Here is a 16,668-nt window from a genome sequence, read left to right on the forward strand (position 1 = left end):
ATAAGGTATTTAGCATGTTAAGAACATGTACTAAATCAGACAATTCAAATACGTTATTTCTTGTGACATATTTTTCAGATAAACCTTTTTCTCAGTGGCCTGTGATGGCATCTTTGGCTACCAGCCTCTAGAGGGAGCCATTTTCAACAAGGAAATTTAAGATGGGTATATGATTACTATTGGTACTACTAATGAGTTACTCAGCAGACAGAGGAAAGGGAATAGGATGATTCAGGAAGGGAATGTCTTTTTCAAACTAATTTGCAAGTCTTTGTTTCATTTTGTATTTCAATGAAGTCATTGGCAGGTCTATCAGATCTAGCCATAAAATCACAGGTGAACACCAGAGGGAGTAACTCATCTCAGGCTGATCATTGCTGCCCTCTAGTGGTGATGTCGATTTTGACAGGGCAGATCTGACAATCTCCTGACATTTTAGTGAAGACTGGTGACATAACCAGGCATTACTTTTGCTTTAGTTTTCAAAGTATGTGACGGTTTTTCTCTCCATTTAATTGGTGCTAGTCATCCTTGATGTATCTTGACTTTATAGCCTGAAGAAAAAAGAAAGATAATCAGGGACAACAGGAACAAAGTCCTAGATTTGAAATGAATAGCCAAATATTTGCATCGACTCGAGTAAATATGGCATTGGGCATAGATATAAGTTTATAGCTGAGTTCTGTGGCAAGTAGCCTTGGCTGTTTTGGTAAGCTAAGTAGGATCTTTGGAAATAAACATTAATAAATATCTACAGTGCAGCACCATCGTGGCCATGCCATCAGTGGTATCCCTCGGGGTAAAGTGATCAAAATTTGCAAAATGGTGGGTACATTTTCATGAATTTAGGCCTATTCCTATGTGTGTTCCTAGTGCTCGTTTTTCAGTTTTTGAAATCATAGTCTCTGCAGGATTCATGGCTTTACATATCCCGCCTCTTTCATACATGCACACCAATCCTTGTGCATCTACAATTAATGCAAAACTTTGTCTCAGCATTACACTATCAATGAATTCCCCCGTAGATGCCCGGGCTCCTCATAATTAAGAAAAATAAATATAATTATTTAAAAGAAGATACACACACACACACGCACACACACACACACACACACACACACACAGTTTTTCCGGACAGACCGGTCTGATTAATGCACCTTGGTATTTTGACTGCTATACTGCAGTTCTACTTATAATCACTTTTGATTATAAGTAGAACTGCAGTATAGTAGTCAAAATACCAAGTTGCATTAATCAGACCGGTCTGTCCGGAAAAACTTTCTCTATATATTCTCTTGGCTCGGCTGACAAAGAGGGGAGGAGAGCTGGTGGTCTGATGGTTAATACAACTGCCTAGCATGCAAGCTGCCCAGGTTCGAATCCCATAGAGGGTATGGCTAGCTGATGAGAGCAAAATAAGCTCGAAATAGCTATTCTAGTCTCCCATTTAACTCTTTAACTCTTTGTCAAGAAAAAAGAAATTTGGATTATATATATATGCAGATAACACCATTCATACGTGGAATGCTTGGTTTAGACTGAGTGATAATTGTATGATCTACCCAGGTCATATAAAGAATGCAAACCTACCCAGTTCTTAAGCGAGTAGTTTTTGCCTATATGTACTGCAATTCAGTGCTGCTGTTGGAGTTCTACAAGAGGTTCTAAAATACTTAGAAAGAATCCTTGTCCAAGGACAATGCTCTCTTTTCAAACAATCAGTATTTTCACTGTTCATGTTTGCATGATCATGCATGATAATATCCCCAAATACTATTTAAAAATTGAGCTTGGCTTTGATGCATTTGTGTTCATTATTTTTGTTTTTCGGAAAAGAAAATGAAGGGAAAGTAGCTGTGTTGGACAAGTTGGCTGAAAGACAACATAATTCTGCCCAGCATGCTAGTTTGGGAATTGTGGGATTTGAAGGTCACACATCTTAAAATTGCCAAGGTTGAGAAACACTGTTTTGTTGACTTCGTGTTCACATCTGTGCCGTTTTCTTGGCAACAGTATAGAAGCAGCTTGCTCTTGCCTTCTTCCTGGTTGTTCCTTTAACTTCCCAGACCTAAAATTCCTGATGGTTGCCCATCCAAGTAGAAACCACAGTACATCTTGCTTAGCTTCTGCTAAATCAGTATCAGTGACCTGGAGTAATTTATGAACTATGTAGAAATATCTTGGGTTTTTTTTATTTTTAAAAAAGCAAACCAGGTGAAGTCCATCTGTGATGGAGAGAAATAAGCCTGCTCATATTCCTTTTGGAAGCCATGGGGAGTCTTGTGGGAGAGATTCAGCACCAAGAGTAAGTCAGAAGCAGAGGAAAGAAAAGAAGCTCAAAGAACAGCTAAGATAGGAAGGAGCCCTTCCAGGTTCAGGGATTCTGTTCTTCACATGAGGCTTAACTGGACTAAGAAGCCCTGTATGATTCAGGAAGACGGGATTAGATGTAGGATGAGGACATTTACTCAAAAGCTATTATCCATTGGATCTTCACTTAGCACAGTGTTTCTCAACCTTGACAATTTTAAGGCATGTGGACTTCAACTCCCAGAATTCCACAGCCAGCATTGCTGGTTGTGGAATTCTGGGAGTTGAAGTCCACATGTCTTAAAATTGTCAAGGTTGAAAAACACTGACTTAGCAGCTCTCCAGAGCCTTGGCCTGCAGGATCTGCTGTACTTTACAATCTTTAAAAGAGCTCTGAATTAAAATTAAGGACAACTGTGGAAAAATCCACAGAGCTTTGAGTTTTACAGAACCTTAATGACAGAAAGAAGGCAGCCTTGGTGTCTTGGCTGCGATAAGGACATGGCCATGAGTGACTCATGGATCCTGCATCCTCATAAACAGGATTAGATTGTTTAGAAGACTGTATGGCAGCAAGTCAAAATGACCTAAGCAAAAATCTGCCAGATTGGTAGCCTAAATTTTCATTCACGCAAGATTGGGCAGTCTCCATTCAGCAGATGAAATGTGTCCCATGACAGTTCAGCCATTCAGGTTCACATTGCCAGCCCTTTCAAGCCAAGAGAAAACATGGTCTGAGGATTTATGTCCCAGCAGAGGATTGGGCTAAATGACCTTCAAAATCCCTTCTGATCTAGGATTCTATGATTTTGGTAGCAAAGATACTCGATGTGATTTTAGGCAGAAATGTGAAGTGGTTAGGCATATCCAGGGTATTCATGCCTCTATTTTTTTAAAAAAAAAAAGTGAGGAAGAACACTCTAAAACAGGGGTCTTCAAACTTGGTCCTTTTATGACTTGTGGCTGAGGAATTCTGGGAGTTGAAATCCACAAGTCTTAAAGCCACAATTGTGACTTAGTGTCCCCAACAACTGGCTGCCCTCTCTTACTAACATGTGGACCCACAAAAGATGCTTGTATGCTGATCTTCTCACTGAACAATGCAGTAATTTCTGAATGAATTTAGTCCTTCTGCACTGAAGTAAGGGTAGCACCTGAAGCTAGAAAATACATGGAATATCCTTCGAATTTTCTTGAAAATGGATAGTCTCTGTTATGATCTGCAGAGAACCAGGTCTGCGTCTGAAATTGCGCCAGGGTTAGGGCTGCACCTGGAGCTGTGCATAGGGAAGTGCTGGTTGTTCTTTTTCGGTGTGCACATTTTGTTTGATCCTGAAACTGCTGCTGCTTCCTTGTGGTGCCTTGTCACGTGGCTGCTAATAGTCAATAATGCTGCTGGTTAAGAACTTTATGTCAATTCCACAGACATATTATACAGCAGGCCCTGTATGTTTCTTGGTCCTCTGCCTTCCCGTTTACATGAAAACGGAAAGTTTCAGAAACTGAGATTTTTGCTGCGTCCAGGTTTTCATAACCAAGCAAGTGAATACGTAGAAAATGCCTGGAGTTCCAAGTCAGATCACAATCATGTGCAGTGAACCCTTTGTGACTTAAATGCTGTGCCTTGCAAGTGTGTCCCTTGACATATGTAGATATGTCCCTTATTGTATATCTGCATCCAAGTTTAGGAAGCCTGCAGGAGCGAGAGCCCCATGTGCTGCAGGGCATCTTCTGCAAAAGTGAGGTCTCTGTCTCTTTAAACAGGTGAGCTACGATATGAGGCTTGCTCACCCTTTCAGCTCAGGCACGTAGCAGCTGAATTGTTCTTTGCCCCAGTGGAACAGATAGAAACCCGGTGTGTTGTAATGTGGCAAAGTTTCAGCGGTTGTGAAACTTTGCTGTGAAATTTCCATCCGTCACATTTTGTGGGTAGCTCCCCCCACTTCTTATTGGCAGCTTCGTCTCCAGTTACAAAAGGAGGAGGAGGGAGGAGGAGCCATCTGCGCACTCGGTGGAAGAAATGTTTACTATGGCAGGTGGAACATTTGGGCTGAATGAATCTCCATCTGTTCAGGGCCAGGAGAGAGAAACGTGGTGATTCCTTGGCTGGGACAGGAAGAGCCACTTAAGAAAGCAGCACCAACCCATTGCGATGACTAATCGGGCTGTGCAGTGTCAGAGTTGCTCTGATTAAAGGTTTTGTCTTCTCGCCGGCCGAGGACTGTTCTGTGGAGACTGGTTCTCTTTTATTTGTTTTGTTTTTCTTTCCTGTTGGTTTTCCTTTTTTTTTTCTTCTTCTTCTTCTTTTAAGTTTCACTTTTGAACAGCAGACGGAGAACTTGCCCCCATTGGGCGCGCCTGGCTCAGCTGCATATGTGTGTGTGGTGAAAAGGATGGGGTTTCTCTAGCCACCGCGCACAATCCATTGACCATGAGGACTCTTCGCAGGTTGAAGTTCATGAGTTCGCCCAGCCTCAGCGATCTGGGCAAGAGAGAGGCAGCTGCCTTGGACGAGCGGGGGACTCAGCACCAGCGGGCCTGCTCCAATGCCACCTGGAACAGGTAGGGCTTGGCTTTTCTCTTTGCCCTCTTCCCTCCCCTCCTCTGCCCAGGAATGTTCCCAACAGAGCCTTCTCAAGGAACAATTGCCACCAACGTGGTGGGGTTTTTTTGCTTCTGATTGGTTGATTTCCCTCTTCCTCCAAAGCTTCAGCTGAGTTTGCCCATTGGGAGGAGGTTGGGATGATTGTTAAAAAATGCCTAATTTGGGTTAGAAATGTAAAATTTACCCAGGCATAAAATTTAAGAGAAAATTTTTATAAAACGTTTTATAGATGGCATCTAAAAAGTTGTCTTGTATGTATCCTAATTTGCAGCCCAAATGTTGGAGATGTGGTAATTTGGAAGCCACTTATTTTCATATAGGGTGGACTTGTAGAAATATAAAAGCCTTTTGGATTAAGATCTGGTGGAACATTCAACAGATTTTTTTAAGAGAAAGATAAAGTTTACCCCACAATTATTTTTATTGGGTGTTATTACAGATTGTGATGTTAAAGAAATTAATTTGATGTTGAATTTGATAACAGCTGCAAGATTGTTAGTAGGGCAATATTGGAAGAAGGATTACTTGCCTACTATAGAAGAATGGACGATTAAAGTGTCAAATTTAGCAGAAATGGCTAAGGTTTCTGCTTATATGAAGGATCATTTACAAGAAAGATACATTTCGGTCTGGAGAAGATGGATAAATTATATTCAGAATAAATATGGGACTAAAAAGTTTCATTTAGCCCACGAGTGAATTTTACAGTATTATTATGAAATTATTATTATTAGTAGTATTAGTATTGTTTAACTATTTGGGGACTGTATTGTTTAATAATTAGGATATTAATTTGTTTATGTTATTATTATGTTCACTTTTAATTTGCTTATATTTATGTTAAAGGGGAGTTAAAGTGCATTATGGATTTGGTTATTTATATAGTTGGTAATGTTAGTTAGATTATGAATATCATATTTGTAACCCTGTATTCAGCTCTGGGAAGTGGGGGAGGGAGAGGGGGGGTTGGGGTGGGTTAATACTGTACTTTTTATAAAACTTTAATTAAAAAAAATGCCTGCCAGGATATCCACTCCTTTCTGCATTCCATTGGTCTCTGTGGGTATCTGCCTTTTGGAAGCAAATACTTAAGAGAATGGCTTGCATTTTGGAATGAGGGACCTTGCAAGACTAGGATTCTTGGTGATTATCAGTAATAAAGGCTGCCAGGGTGAACAATTCAACAGTTGTGATCTCTCCAAAGTGTTTCGAAGCACAGAAGTAATAGTAATATCTGCCTGTGACACTTTTTCCGGAATTGCTTTGTTGTTAGGAGATACCAAGAAGAGACATGATCACTTTAAAGAATTACAGGCAGGTGCTTTGTTTGCTGACCCTCACACTTTGAAGCCCTTTTTGGAGACACTTTGGATCAAAGTGTTGCACAAGCACTATTAAGCGCAGGGGTAGCTAGATAGCAAAAGTAGGAACTGGAAAAAAATGTTATTGAAGGAGTTCTGCTCCCCCCCCCTTTTCTTACCTCATGCTGTAATTAAGATTTGCTTATTGCCAGGGTAGGAGGTCAAAACACTCAAGAAATAGTGCAGCCAAAACCTTGGCTCTTTTCATACGCATTGACGTGGCACATGTTGAAAAGGGGCAGAACCTGACCATTATCTCGATACACATACAAGGTGGTATTACCGAGACATCTAAGCCTGCTTTGTCTCTTTCTTATCTTCTTATATTTTCTCAGTCTAGCTTACTTAACACTCAGTTTTTGACTTTTTATTATTTAAGAATCAGAGGTAGAATCTGTCTTGCATGTACTATTAGAAGTCCATTGTATACCCAATGGGGACCAGTTTAATCCTTCCAATTTTTAATAATTCTAATTATCATTGATCACTCGTCAGAAGCCAAAGAATGTTGCAGAATTCTTATCAATAGCTACTAGGAATAGACCGGTTCCTCCTTCGTGCTATGAATTGTTAGCTGCTAATGGATTTAGGATTTTCTCACAAGTTTAAAATTTATTTTTATAGTTAGTATATTGCATGCTAGCCTTTTACTAGGTTTTAAATCAGTTGACATTTTAATGTCTTGTTGTTCTTTTCAACATTTGTACATTTCCCCAAGCTATGTTTTGATTTGATTAAGCTAGGTGTAGCGTGTTCTGTGAACAGAGAGACCCTGTGGTTTGAAAATTGGGACTTTTGGCACAGACTGTGCTGCAAACAAGCCAACAGGGAAGTATTTTATGAAATGTGGTTAAATGAAGTAAGGCTGAAGGATGTCTATGGGGCACCCTACCATATCTATGCCTTTCTTTCTCGATTCCCCCACTCATGCTAACCATTGTAACTATTGACAACCCATCACCATCCCTGGCACGGATTGGACATTGGCTGTGTTTAAATACATCTGAATTGTAAAAGGGCAGTGAGTCTGATCTGTTATCAATGTTTGGTCTGATGGTTAATGCAGCAGGCTAGAAACTAGGAGACTGTGAGTTCCAATCCTGCCTTGGGCATAAAAACTAGCTGGTTGACTTTGGGCCAGTTATTTTTTCCTAACGTATCCTACCTTATAGGACTGTTGCTGTGGAGAAATTAGGTATGGTTGCTGCCTTCAGTTATTTGTGAAAAGCATAAAATCAGGATTAAATAAATAAATGTTTGCCACAATAAGGACATAAGACAATGTGGAACACTATATATTGCTTCACAACACTTTAAACTTGTAGCTTTACAATCTCTCTGCAGCACCTTCTGAAAATCACCTGCTAGGTGGGTAAAAGCTGTGGTGGCGCAGTGGTCAGAATGCAGTATTGCAGGCTAATTCTCTCAACTGTCAGCAGTTCGAGTCTCACCGACTCAAGGTTGACTCAGCCTTCCATCCTTCCAGGGTTGGTAAAAATGAGGACCCAGATTGTTGGGGGCAACAGGCTGACTCTGTAAACTGCTTAGAGAGGATTGTAAAGCACTGTGAAGCAGTATATAAGTCTAAGTGTTATTGTTAGGTGTGGGAAAACGGAATCTCAAATACTGGTAGTCTTTGGGATATGACCATAATGGAGCCTGCCCATTATGGTCCATGTCACAACTGTCATTGGGTGAAATGTCTCACCTAACAATTGCCAAATTCCTGCTCACCCCAGTGAATAGTTAAATAGCTTGAATGTGCTTTACCTTCCTGGGCCTCCCAGCAGGAAATTGGAACCAATCAGCACACCAGGTATGTACCTCTGTACAATAGGCAGTTGGGATTCAGGAGGTGTTTGCGTTGGCCCAACTGCAACCCTCTGCAAACACTGCTTACCTGTCAACCACTTCACAGAATAGGTTTGCAGCGACCCCTATGGGCAGTTCCGGTATACTCTAAATCAGGGGTGTCAAACTTGAAACATCACGTGATGTGTCGCAACATATTACAACTTTTTTGCCATTGCCAGCAAAGGGGTGGGCATGGTTTCGCTATGATGCATCCAGCCCGCAGGCAGCAGTTTGACACCCCTGCTCTAAATCAAGCCTTAACAGGGTTTACACACTGTTGCAGAAATTTCCTGCCACGTTTAGAAACTTCTGCAGTGCTGTGCAGACCCTGTTAAGGTAGCAAAACAAAGCAGGTGAGACAAAATGGAAGTCGGATATAGGTCACTGCTGCACCGCCCAGGGATATGTGGTCTGCCCTCCTTCCCCAACATGAGGTCCAGAGAGCTTGAAAAGATAAGTGTGATGGGGGATGGGCATGTCTGGAGTAGTTGCAACAACTGCAGGGTCCAGGGATGGTTGCATGGAGGAGGGGTGTGCTGCAGCATCCCTGTGGTTGGTCATAAGGACAAATGACCACAGGGGTACTGCAGCTGTTGTAATTTTGAAACAGGGTTGTATATAGTTTGGGGTCATCTGTCATAACTTTGAACATTCATTAAGTGACCTGTTATATCTTGAGGACTACCTTCTTTTAAAAACCTAGACAAGTTTCATTGCTGCATTAAGCATTACTGAGAGTATCTACAGAGAAATTCTGTAGATATAGCCAGATTGAAAAAGACTCCGAAAATCAGGCCAATCCAGGATCTAATCAAAGATCATAAGTTTCCTCCAGAAAATGAGATTTGCAAATTGTTGGCTGCAAGCTAAGTTATAAAGGATCAGGGAATACTGTAATTCTGAAGGAGACTCTCTTAAAGGAAGATGAATGAGATTTTATGACTCATCAAGATTAAGAGTAAATCCCTTCCTTTTCATCCTCTGACTGAAAGAACTGAAATTCCTTTTAAGGAATCTGGAGAGCTCATGGCCATTCTGCCTAGGAATTCTGGGAGTTGAAATCAACACCTCTTGAGGTGGTTGAGGTTCTGAGACGCTGCTTTGGAATGTTACTTTTAAACTGTAAGTTTTTAAAAGGTATTTTGTAGTTCAGCTTCACAGCAGGCTCCCAAGAGCTAAGTAAAACCCATTGAAAAGCTCCACTGAATTGTGTAGAAATGATCATGGCTGAGAAATTTTATTCAGTACTCAATTGACTTTCTCACAGTCTGTTGCCAGTGTCCTGCAGGATCTTTTTGCAGTTGCTCTCCTTTTGAATGTTTCTTCAAACATTCATTTTGTGAAGAAATGGAGAGCCAGTGGTTAAGGCACCGGGCTAAAAAGTGGGAGATTGTGAGTTCAAGTCCCATCCAAAGCCAGCTGGTTGACTTTGAGCCAATTACTCTCTCTCAGCCCAATTTAGCTCACAGGATTGTTGGGAAAGTAGGAGAAGGAAGGTATGATGGATATGTTCACCATCTTGAATTATTTATAAAAATAATAAAGGTGGAAAAGGAAGGAAGGAAGGAAGGAAGGAAGGAAGGAAGGAAGGAAGGAAGAAAGAAAGAAAGAAAGAAAGAAAGAAAGAAAGAAAGAAAGAAAGAAAGAAAGAAAGAAAGAAAGAAAGAAAGGACTTTGGACATCAGAAGAACCAACCATATCAGCCTAGAAATTCTACTTTCCCAGGACCATCAAAGAAAAAAAAAATCTAGTTACATCATTTTTTAATAAACATTACAAATACTTAGGCTATATTTGAATACAACAAAACTATACGTATTTAGAACTGTTAATCTTTTCATGAGGTTGAACCACATAGCTTAAATCTTTCTTTCATTGTAGATATTGTGCATTTCTTGCAGCAAAGATATGTTTGTTTCAGTAAACCTCTTAAATCAGGACTTACTTGCATGATGCAAGATCTTAATCTGTATCTAGGTGAACATATATGTTTAAGAAACCTTAACCTTTACCCTGTGCCATTTATCTTTTATTTTTGACAGCAAATTGTTTGACGGCATTCATAAGTAGGTGATAATTCCCTCCCATGTTATGACAGTTGTGTAATAACCACACCCAAAGGTGTGGCTTCAAATCTTCCCCATAATTTTGAGAGAGTAAGCCACTCAGCCTATGACTTCATCATACATTGGAAGGCTATAAAAGAAACTGTAAACTTTATTGGCTTTTATAGTTAGATTTCTGAATGTGAAAGTTATTTGCCACTCAGTAGTTAAAGCAAACATATTTCAATCTTGTCATCACAAAACACATAGATAGCTATTTTACAACTCTACAAAGTATTACCACATTCATTTTTGAATATTTGTCCTTCTCTGAAGTTTCATTTGCACAGTAAAGTTGTGTTTCATTTCATCATGTCCAGGTTCACCATAGCATAAGTCATAACATAATAAATCTGTTCCTATTTTAAAATGCCACATCACTCAGTGAAGCAATATATCATTGCTGTTTAGCTCTTCCAAAAATTGTACACTTCTGTGGTAATATTAGTTATTTTGTAATGAGGTTGTTATGGCCTCACAAAGATTGCATGTGACGCTGAATAATAGAAAGCTTATTATTAAATATTAATGTTTTGGGGAAGCTTCTATCCCTCCATAAATTATTCTCATTAACATTAAACCAATAAAGTTTATAGTTTCTTTTACAGCCCTCCTTAATATGGTGAATTGTCCATTTACGGGAAACATAGCCCAGCTTCTTATGAAGAGTTAGGCTACAGTATTTGCCAGGAAGATGATGAAATTACAATTAAGCCAACCAAGAATGAGAATTTGCATTTACATAAATTACACAATTTAAGACTTTTTTCCCCTTCCATTGGAGCTTTATGTCAGAAGGAGTTTGGTAGCACTCTTTCTGACTGACTTTTAATAAAATGTGTTAGATGAACAAGGTCTTGACAAACTTATGATTCTTTGTCACTTCCTGTCCATCTGGTCTTAGGTTCAATGAAGGCAAACCAGGAATCCTTGGCTGATTGAACTTTTAAATTTCACCTGACGGTATTGCAATTTGAGCCCTGTACAAATGCTTTCCTGGCTAGTTCTAGTGCTTATGTATAATGCTTATGTATAGGCGTGGTGGGCATGCCAGTGCTAGTTGTGTGGGAAGAGAATGAGTTAACATGCCTTTGTTTGAAGCATTAGAAAGTGAATTGAAAGTCATTCCAGATGAGGCTAATAACAGAAGGCCTGTTGGAAAACAAGTAGCCAGAATTAAGCATTTCCACAAACATAAACCTGGTTCTTGCTGATGGCCTAAAATTGCATCTGTATCATTTAAGAATCACAAGTCTGGATGTTTGTCTTTACCTCCCTTCACATCCATCAAAACAGCTCTTAATGAAAGGATTAAATTTCAGCATAGTTTCTTAATATCTCTGTCCAAATTTGACTTGGGGTTGGACTTGGCTAATGGTTGAATCACCAGAAAATCCCCAAAAGCAGATAATAGCAAACCATCTCTATCACATTGCCAAGAATAAATGTCCATGCAACTGAGCTCAGTTCAAGGGTATCTTTAGCTTTTTCTAATTCCAGAGACTCCCTCCATTTTCTGCCATTTTCAAGAAGAATATACTGCAGGGGTCTTCAAACTTGCCCCTTTTATGACATGTGGACTTTAACTCCCAGAATTCCTCAGCCAGTGTGCCTGGCTGAGGAATTCTGGGAGTTGAAGTCCACAAGTCATAAAAGGGCCAAGTTTGAAGACCCCTGATATACTGTATCCAGTATTCAGTTTCACTTAAAATTTCCTTTACATTTGTGAGAAAACAGCACAGATGAGGTATAACTGTATTGTGACTCATACGATTACCTGTGAACACCAATTAATGTTTAACAAATCTTGATTAAAGATATGGGTTCCACAGAATCATCTGAAAGGTACCCAGATGCGGGTTTAACATCCTGAGCTCCAAATTAGATTTCTTTGGATTACTTTCATAACCACTGAGCACTGAAAGAGGCACCTGCAGTCTAAATGGTCCAGCCATGGTTTCCTGTTACCAAGAAGACTTTAAAATGATTGTTCTCAGGAGGCCTGAAAAAGGATAGTGCTTACCTGAATTTTCATCCCTTCGCCAAATTGCAGTCTCTGAGTTTGGGAATAAGAGAACATAGAAGCTATTTTATCGAAGCAAGACTAAACCAATATACTACACATTTATATTTTACATTTATGGTTATCCTAGAGCAGTGGTGGCGAACCTATGGCACGGCTGCCAGAGGCGGCACTCGGAGTCCTCTCTGTAGGCACACGTGCTGTTGCCCCAGCCTTGCCTCCCCCCGTGACCCCCTCCTCTCCAGCAGCCCTCCTGGAGAAGGGTTGCCCCTGAGCGTGGCCCACGTGGAGCAGTGCAGCCAAGGACATGGCAGCCAGGCAGCATAGACAAGACTCTGCCCTCATGCCCCATCGCGCACAGTTGATGCTGCGGGGCAAGGGCAGAGGGCGTGGCTGCCATGGTGCTGCTGGGTGATCTGCAGCGGGCCCTGGAGGCGGTGAGTGGCCCTGCAGGAAGGTGGGGTGGGGGCAGGGCAGGGGCGGGGCAGGGGGTGGAGCAGAGGCGGGGCCAGTTTTGGGGCACTCGGTCTCTAAAAGGTTCGCCATCACTGTCCTAGAGCCCTGCTTTTTCCATGGTTGTGAGGAAGTTGTCATAATGGCCTAACTAATCTTCTCTAGTTGTGACAATAAGGAACTTGTATCCAAGTCTATCAGGTTCCCCTTAGTCCTCTTCTCTCCAGGATAAATATGCAGATTCCGTCTCCTCATAGGTCAGGGGTAGGCAACCTTGGCTCTTTTATGATTCGTGGACTTCAACTCCCAGAATTCATGAGCCACCCAGGCTGAGGAGAAAGGGAGAGGTTTCCAAGCTGAGCCAGGCTGGCTCAGGAATTCTGGGAGTTGAAGTCCACGAGTCATAAAAGAGCCAAGGTTGCCTACCCTTGCACTAGGTACATGAATACCTGAAGAATCTTGGTTACTCTCAAAATCACCAAGAGACTTGAAGGCTACCTAGTTGAAGGGAAAGGTGCTGATATCCAAGAAACCAGATGGAGAGACAGCTTGGAGCCCCAAAGAGCTTCTTCAACCCAGACCCCAGCCTGGTGTCTTCCCAATGTATTGGGACTCCCCAAATTATGGGAAGAGTTGGGGATTGACACGTGGAGGACCTCTGATCTGCTGTTCCATTTTTATCATTTGAGTATGCTTTTCTCCATCTCTCTATTTCCCTGCTTCTTTCTTTGCTGTTCAGTTTTGCAAAGCAATCCTACCCAACAGCCAGCAGAATTCCAAACTAGGGTGGGGGTGGGGGAATAAAACCAGGGAACAAATCCCATCCCCGTCTTACCACAAATTCTCATTTCAGTGCTTTGAAACCGAAGCAACAAAGCTCCATTAGCAACCAAAGACAGTGCAAAGGAAGAAAAGGGAATAATTTATTCTAATGAAGCTGGAAGGTAAAATCTGAGTTTTGCTCAATTGTGCAGTTAGTTTGGTTTTCCTATATTGGCTCAGAGCGTGACCCCGTAAGTCGTTAAGGGGGTGAAATTTGGGACAGACCACTGAGACCTGACAATTTTGTCTTAGTTTTTGAAGATAAGGGGAACCTCCTAGTAAGAGAGAGCAACAGCTGTATGCTAGGAATTCAACATCTAAATGTTAGGAAAGGAACAGAGAACTCGTTTCCTCATCAAACAGAGAACCAGAAATTATAAACTTGCTTTGCCTATTTCCATCCACTATTAAGCCTTTTGTAGATTAGCCAAGCTATTTGGAGGACTTTCAAGTTTTGATCCTCTGGGTCTGCTTGCTAATTCATCACTATCTTCCAGGCCCTTCACTGCTCACCTAAAAATCAGACATCCCATCAAAACTTACCTTTGCTTCCACTCCCACTTACTGGTAGGATTTAAGGCTGGTATTTCTAAGTGCAATCCCAACATTTCTTACAGTAGCAATAGCACCTAGAGTTATATACCGCTTTACAGTGCTTTACAGCCCCTCTGTAAGCGGTTTACAGAGTTGGCATATTGGACCCCAACAATCTGGATCCTCATTTTACCGACCTCGGAAGGATGGAAGGCTTGAGCCGGTGAGAATCGAACTGTTGGCAGTTGGCAGAATTAGCCTGCAATACTGCATTCTAACCACTGCACCACCACTTCAATCCTAGAAGAATTTCTCCTGTTCTAGATTTTCTTATCTTCTGGCAGCTCTCACACAGATAATCCTTGATTTATGACCCATTCATTTAACAATTGTTCTGAAGTTACAATGGGGCTGAAAAAAATGACTTATGGTCAGTCCTTGTCCTTAAGACCATTGTGGCATCCCCATGGCCACATGATCAGAATCCAGGTGCTTGATAATCCAGCATGTATTTATGACAGTTGCAGTTTTTCAAGGTCACATAATCACCACTTGCGACCTTGTGGGACTTCTGACAAGCAAAGTCAATGGGGAAAGTTGGATTTTCTTAATGACCATATGATTCACTTAATGACTATAGCAAAAAAGGTAGTAAAATCAGTGTGATTCATTTAATGTCTACATCACTCAGCAATGGACATTCCAGTCCCAATTGCGGTTGCAAGTCAAGGACTAAATCTAATAGGAAATGAAGGAATTGCTAGATGGTGGCCCACTCTAGATGGTGACTTTCTAGATCTAGAGCCAACATTGATCCCAATGCTTCAGGAATTCCTAGATATTTGGTACCTCCACTTTACAGGGTTTAATACAGTGGTTCTCAACCTTTTTAATGCCGTGACCCCCAACCGGTCGTAAGTCGAGGACTACTCAACCGGTCGTAAGTCAAGGACTACTCAACTGGTGCAGCACCGTTTGCAGAATGGGACTTTTGGCGGGCTCAGCAGGGCAGAGACAGCCTGGACAATTCCTATTGGCTTTTGAAAGCCAATAGAATTAGACTCTATTCAAGAGAGTCTATTCTATTGGCTTTCAAAAGCCAATAGAATAAAAGGGAGTAGCACAGCTAAGGAAAAGGGGGAAAAAATGGCGGACTGCGTTGTTTGGCGACCCCCGTGAAATGGTCGTTCGACCCCAAATGGGGTCCCGACCCACAGGTTGAGAACCACTGGTTTAATATAAGCTTAGTTCTCCCTACTAGTTCCATGCAGCCCCAGAGATAAGTTCAGGATTTTCACAGCTGTCTCAGCCTGGAATGATGTTGATACAAAGTCAAGTATCATTATGTATTGTACTCAGGAGACCTCACTCCAAACATCTACCTCATAGAAGTTAAAATTACAGGAGAAAGCATCACTTTCACCCTATTCAGGCAGGAGCAGAATCATCACAAATGGTGCCTCCAGCCTGCAACTCTTGCAGATGGTCCAGCAGGATACCATGCTCAATGGTTTCAAAAATTGGAAAAGATTTCTTGGTTATAAACAAAATGTACTTTATAGCAGAGATTGATCTATCAGGAAATAGAAGGTTAGGGATTCCAGGAAAATTACTGCTTTGGCGGTGACATTTCTGGGAAACCACTGAAATGCAGAGTGGAGATCATTCCCAAGAAAACTTTATCAGCTTTTGAACTATGCACTCACATAAAATGGTCCAGGGATGCATCTCTTTCCCAAAGCATTGCCTGGTCATTGTTTGCTAAGTTACACTTTCTTCGTGCAAACACATCATGTATTTTAAAATACGCACTGACTTTCTCTGGGCATAATCCTTCAGATGAATTCACCCATAGCTCTCTGTCTGGCCTCTATCCCCAGCCTTTTCTAAAATAGCAGCCAAAAGCTTTTTTCTGACAAATTTTCAGTAGGCAAGAAGAGTTTTATTTATTGGAGTTATTTATTGCACATTTTTAACCTTGATACCACCTCTAGCCTTCCAAGGATGTCCTGTTATGCAGACATGAAATATGGCAGGTTTTTCCTGGCTGCACCATCTTTGGCTGACACGAGATGTCTCGCTGAATGATTTAGTTGACCTGAATAAACAGCAGCAACACTTGGACTTCGACATGCCTCCTCTTTTTTTCCTCTTCCAACCCAGCTGCCAGATATATGCTTTTGTTTTAGTGGTGGCCTGGTAATAGTTGAAGCTGGACAAACTTACATTAATTTGAAGATGGGTTGTGAAGGTTACCTGTTTCAAACTTAACAGTAAATCCTTTATATATGAAATTCAATGGTGAAAAAAGTAAGGTTCTACATTTAGGCAAGAAAAACCAAATGTACAGGTATAGTAAAGGGGGTACCTTGCTCAATAGTAGTAACTGTGAGAGGGATCTTGGAATCCTAGTGGACAATCATTTAAATATGAGCCAGCAGTGTGCTGCAGCTGCCAAAAAAGCCAACACAGTGCTAGGCTGCATTAACAGTGGGATAGAATCAAGATCATGTGAAGTATTAATACCACTATACAATGCCTTAGTAAGGCCACACTTGGATTACTGCATCCAGTTTTGGTCACCATGATGTAAAGAAGATG

The 16,668-nt window shown here is 41.2% G+C and overlaps 1 protein-coding gene across 3 annotated transcripts in view; it reads left to right on the forward strand.

Annotated features, from left to right (window-relative positions):
- PRR5 (proline rich 5) overlaps positions 1 to 16,668 on the forward strand; it is a 91,463-nt gene that overhangs the window by 36,333 nt on the left and 38,462 nt on the right. For all 3 annotated transcript variants that reach the window (XM_039341370.1, XM_039341368.1, XM_039341369.1), the window contains one exon: positions 4,759 to 4,872. In XM_039341370.1, the coding sequence (XP_039197304.1) occupies positions 4,769 to 4,872 (104 nt within the window). In that variant the 5' untranslated portion in view covers positions 4,759 to 4,768. The remainder of the gene's footprint in view (positions 1 to 4,758; positions 4,873 to 16,668) is intronic.

This window comes from Crotalus tigris, unplaced genomic scaffold, assembly GCF_016545835.1.
Source record: "Crotalus tigris isolate CLP2741 ecotype Arizona unplaced genomic scaffold, ASM1654583v1 scf7180000017764.6130737, whole genome shotgun sequence".
Lineage (NCBI taxonomy): Eukaryota > Metazoa > Chordata > Lepidosauria > Squamata > Viperidae > Crotalus > Crotalus tigris.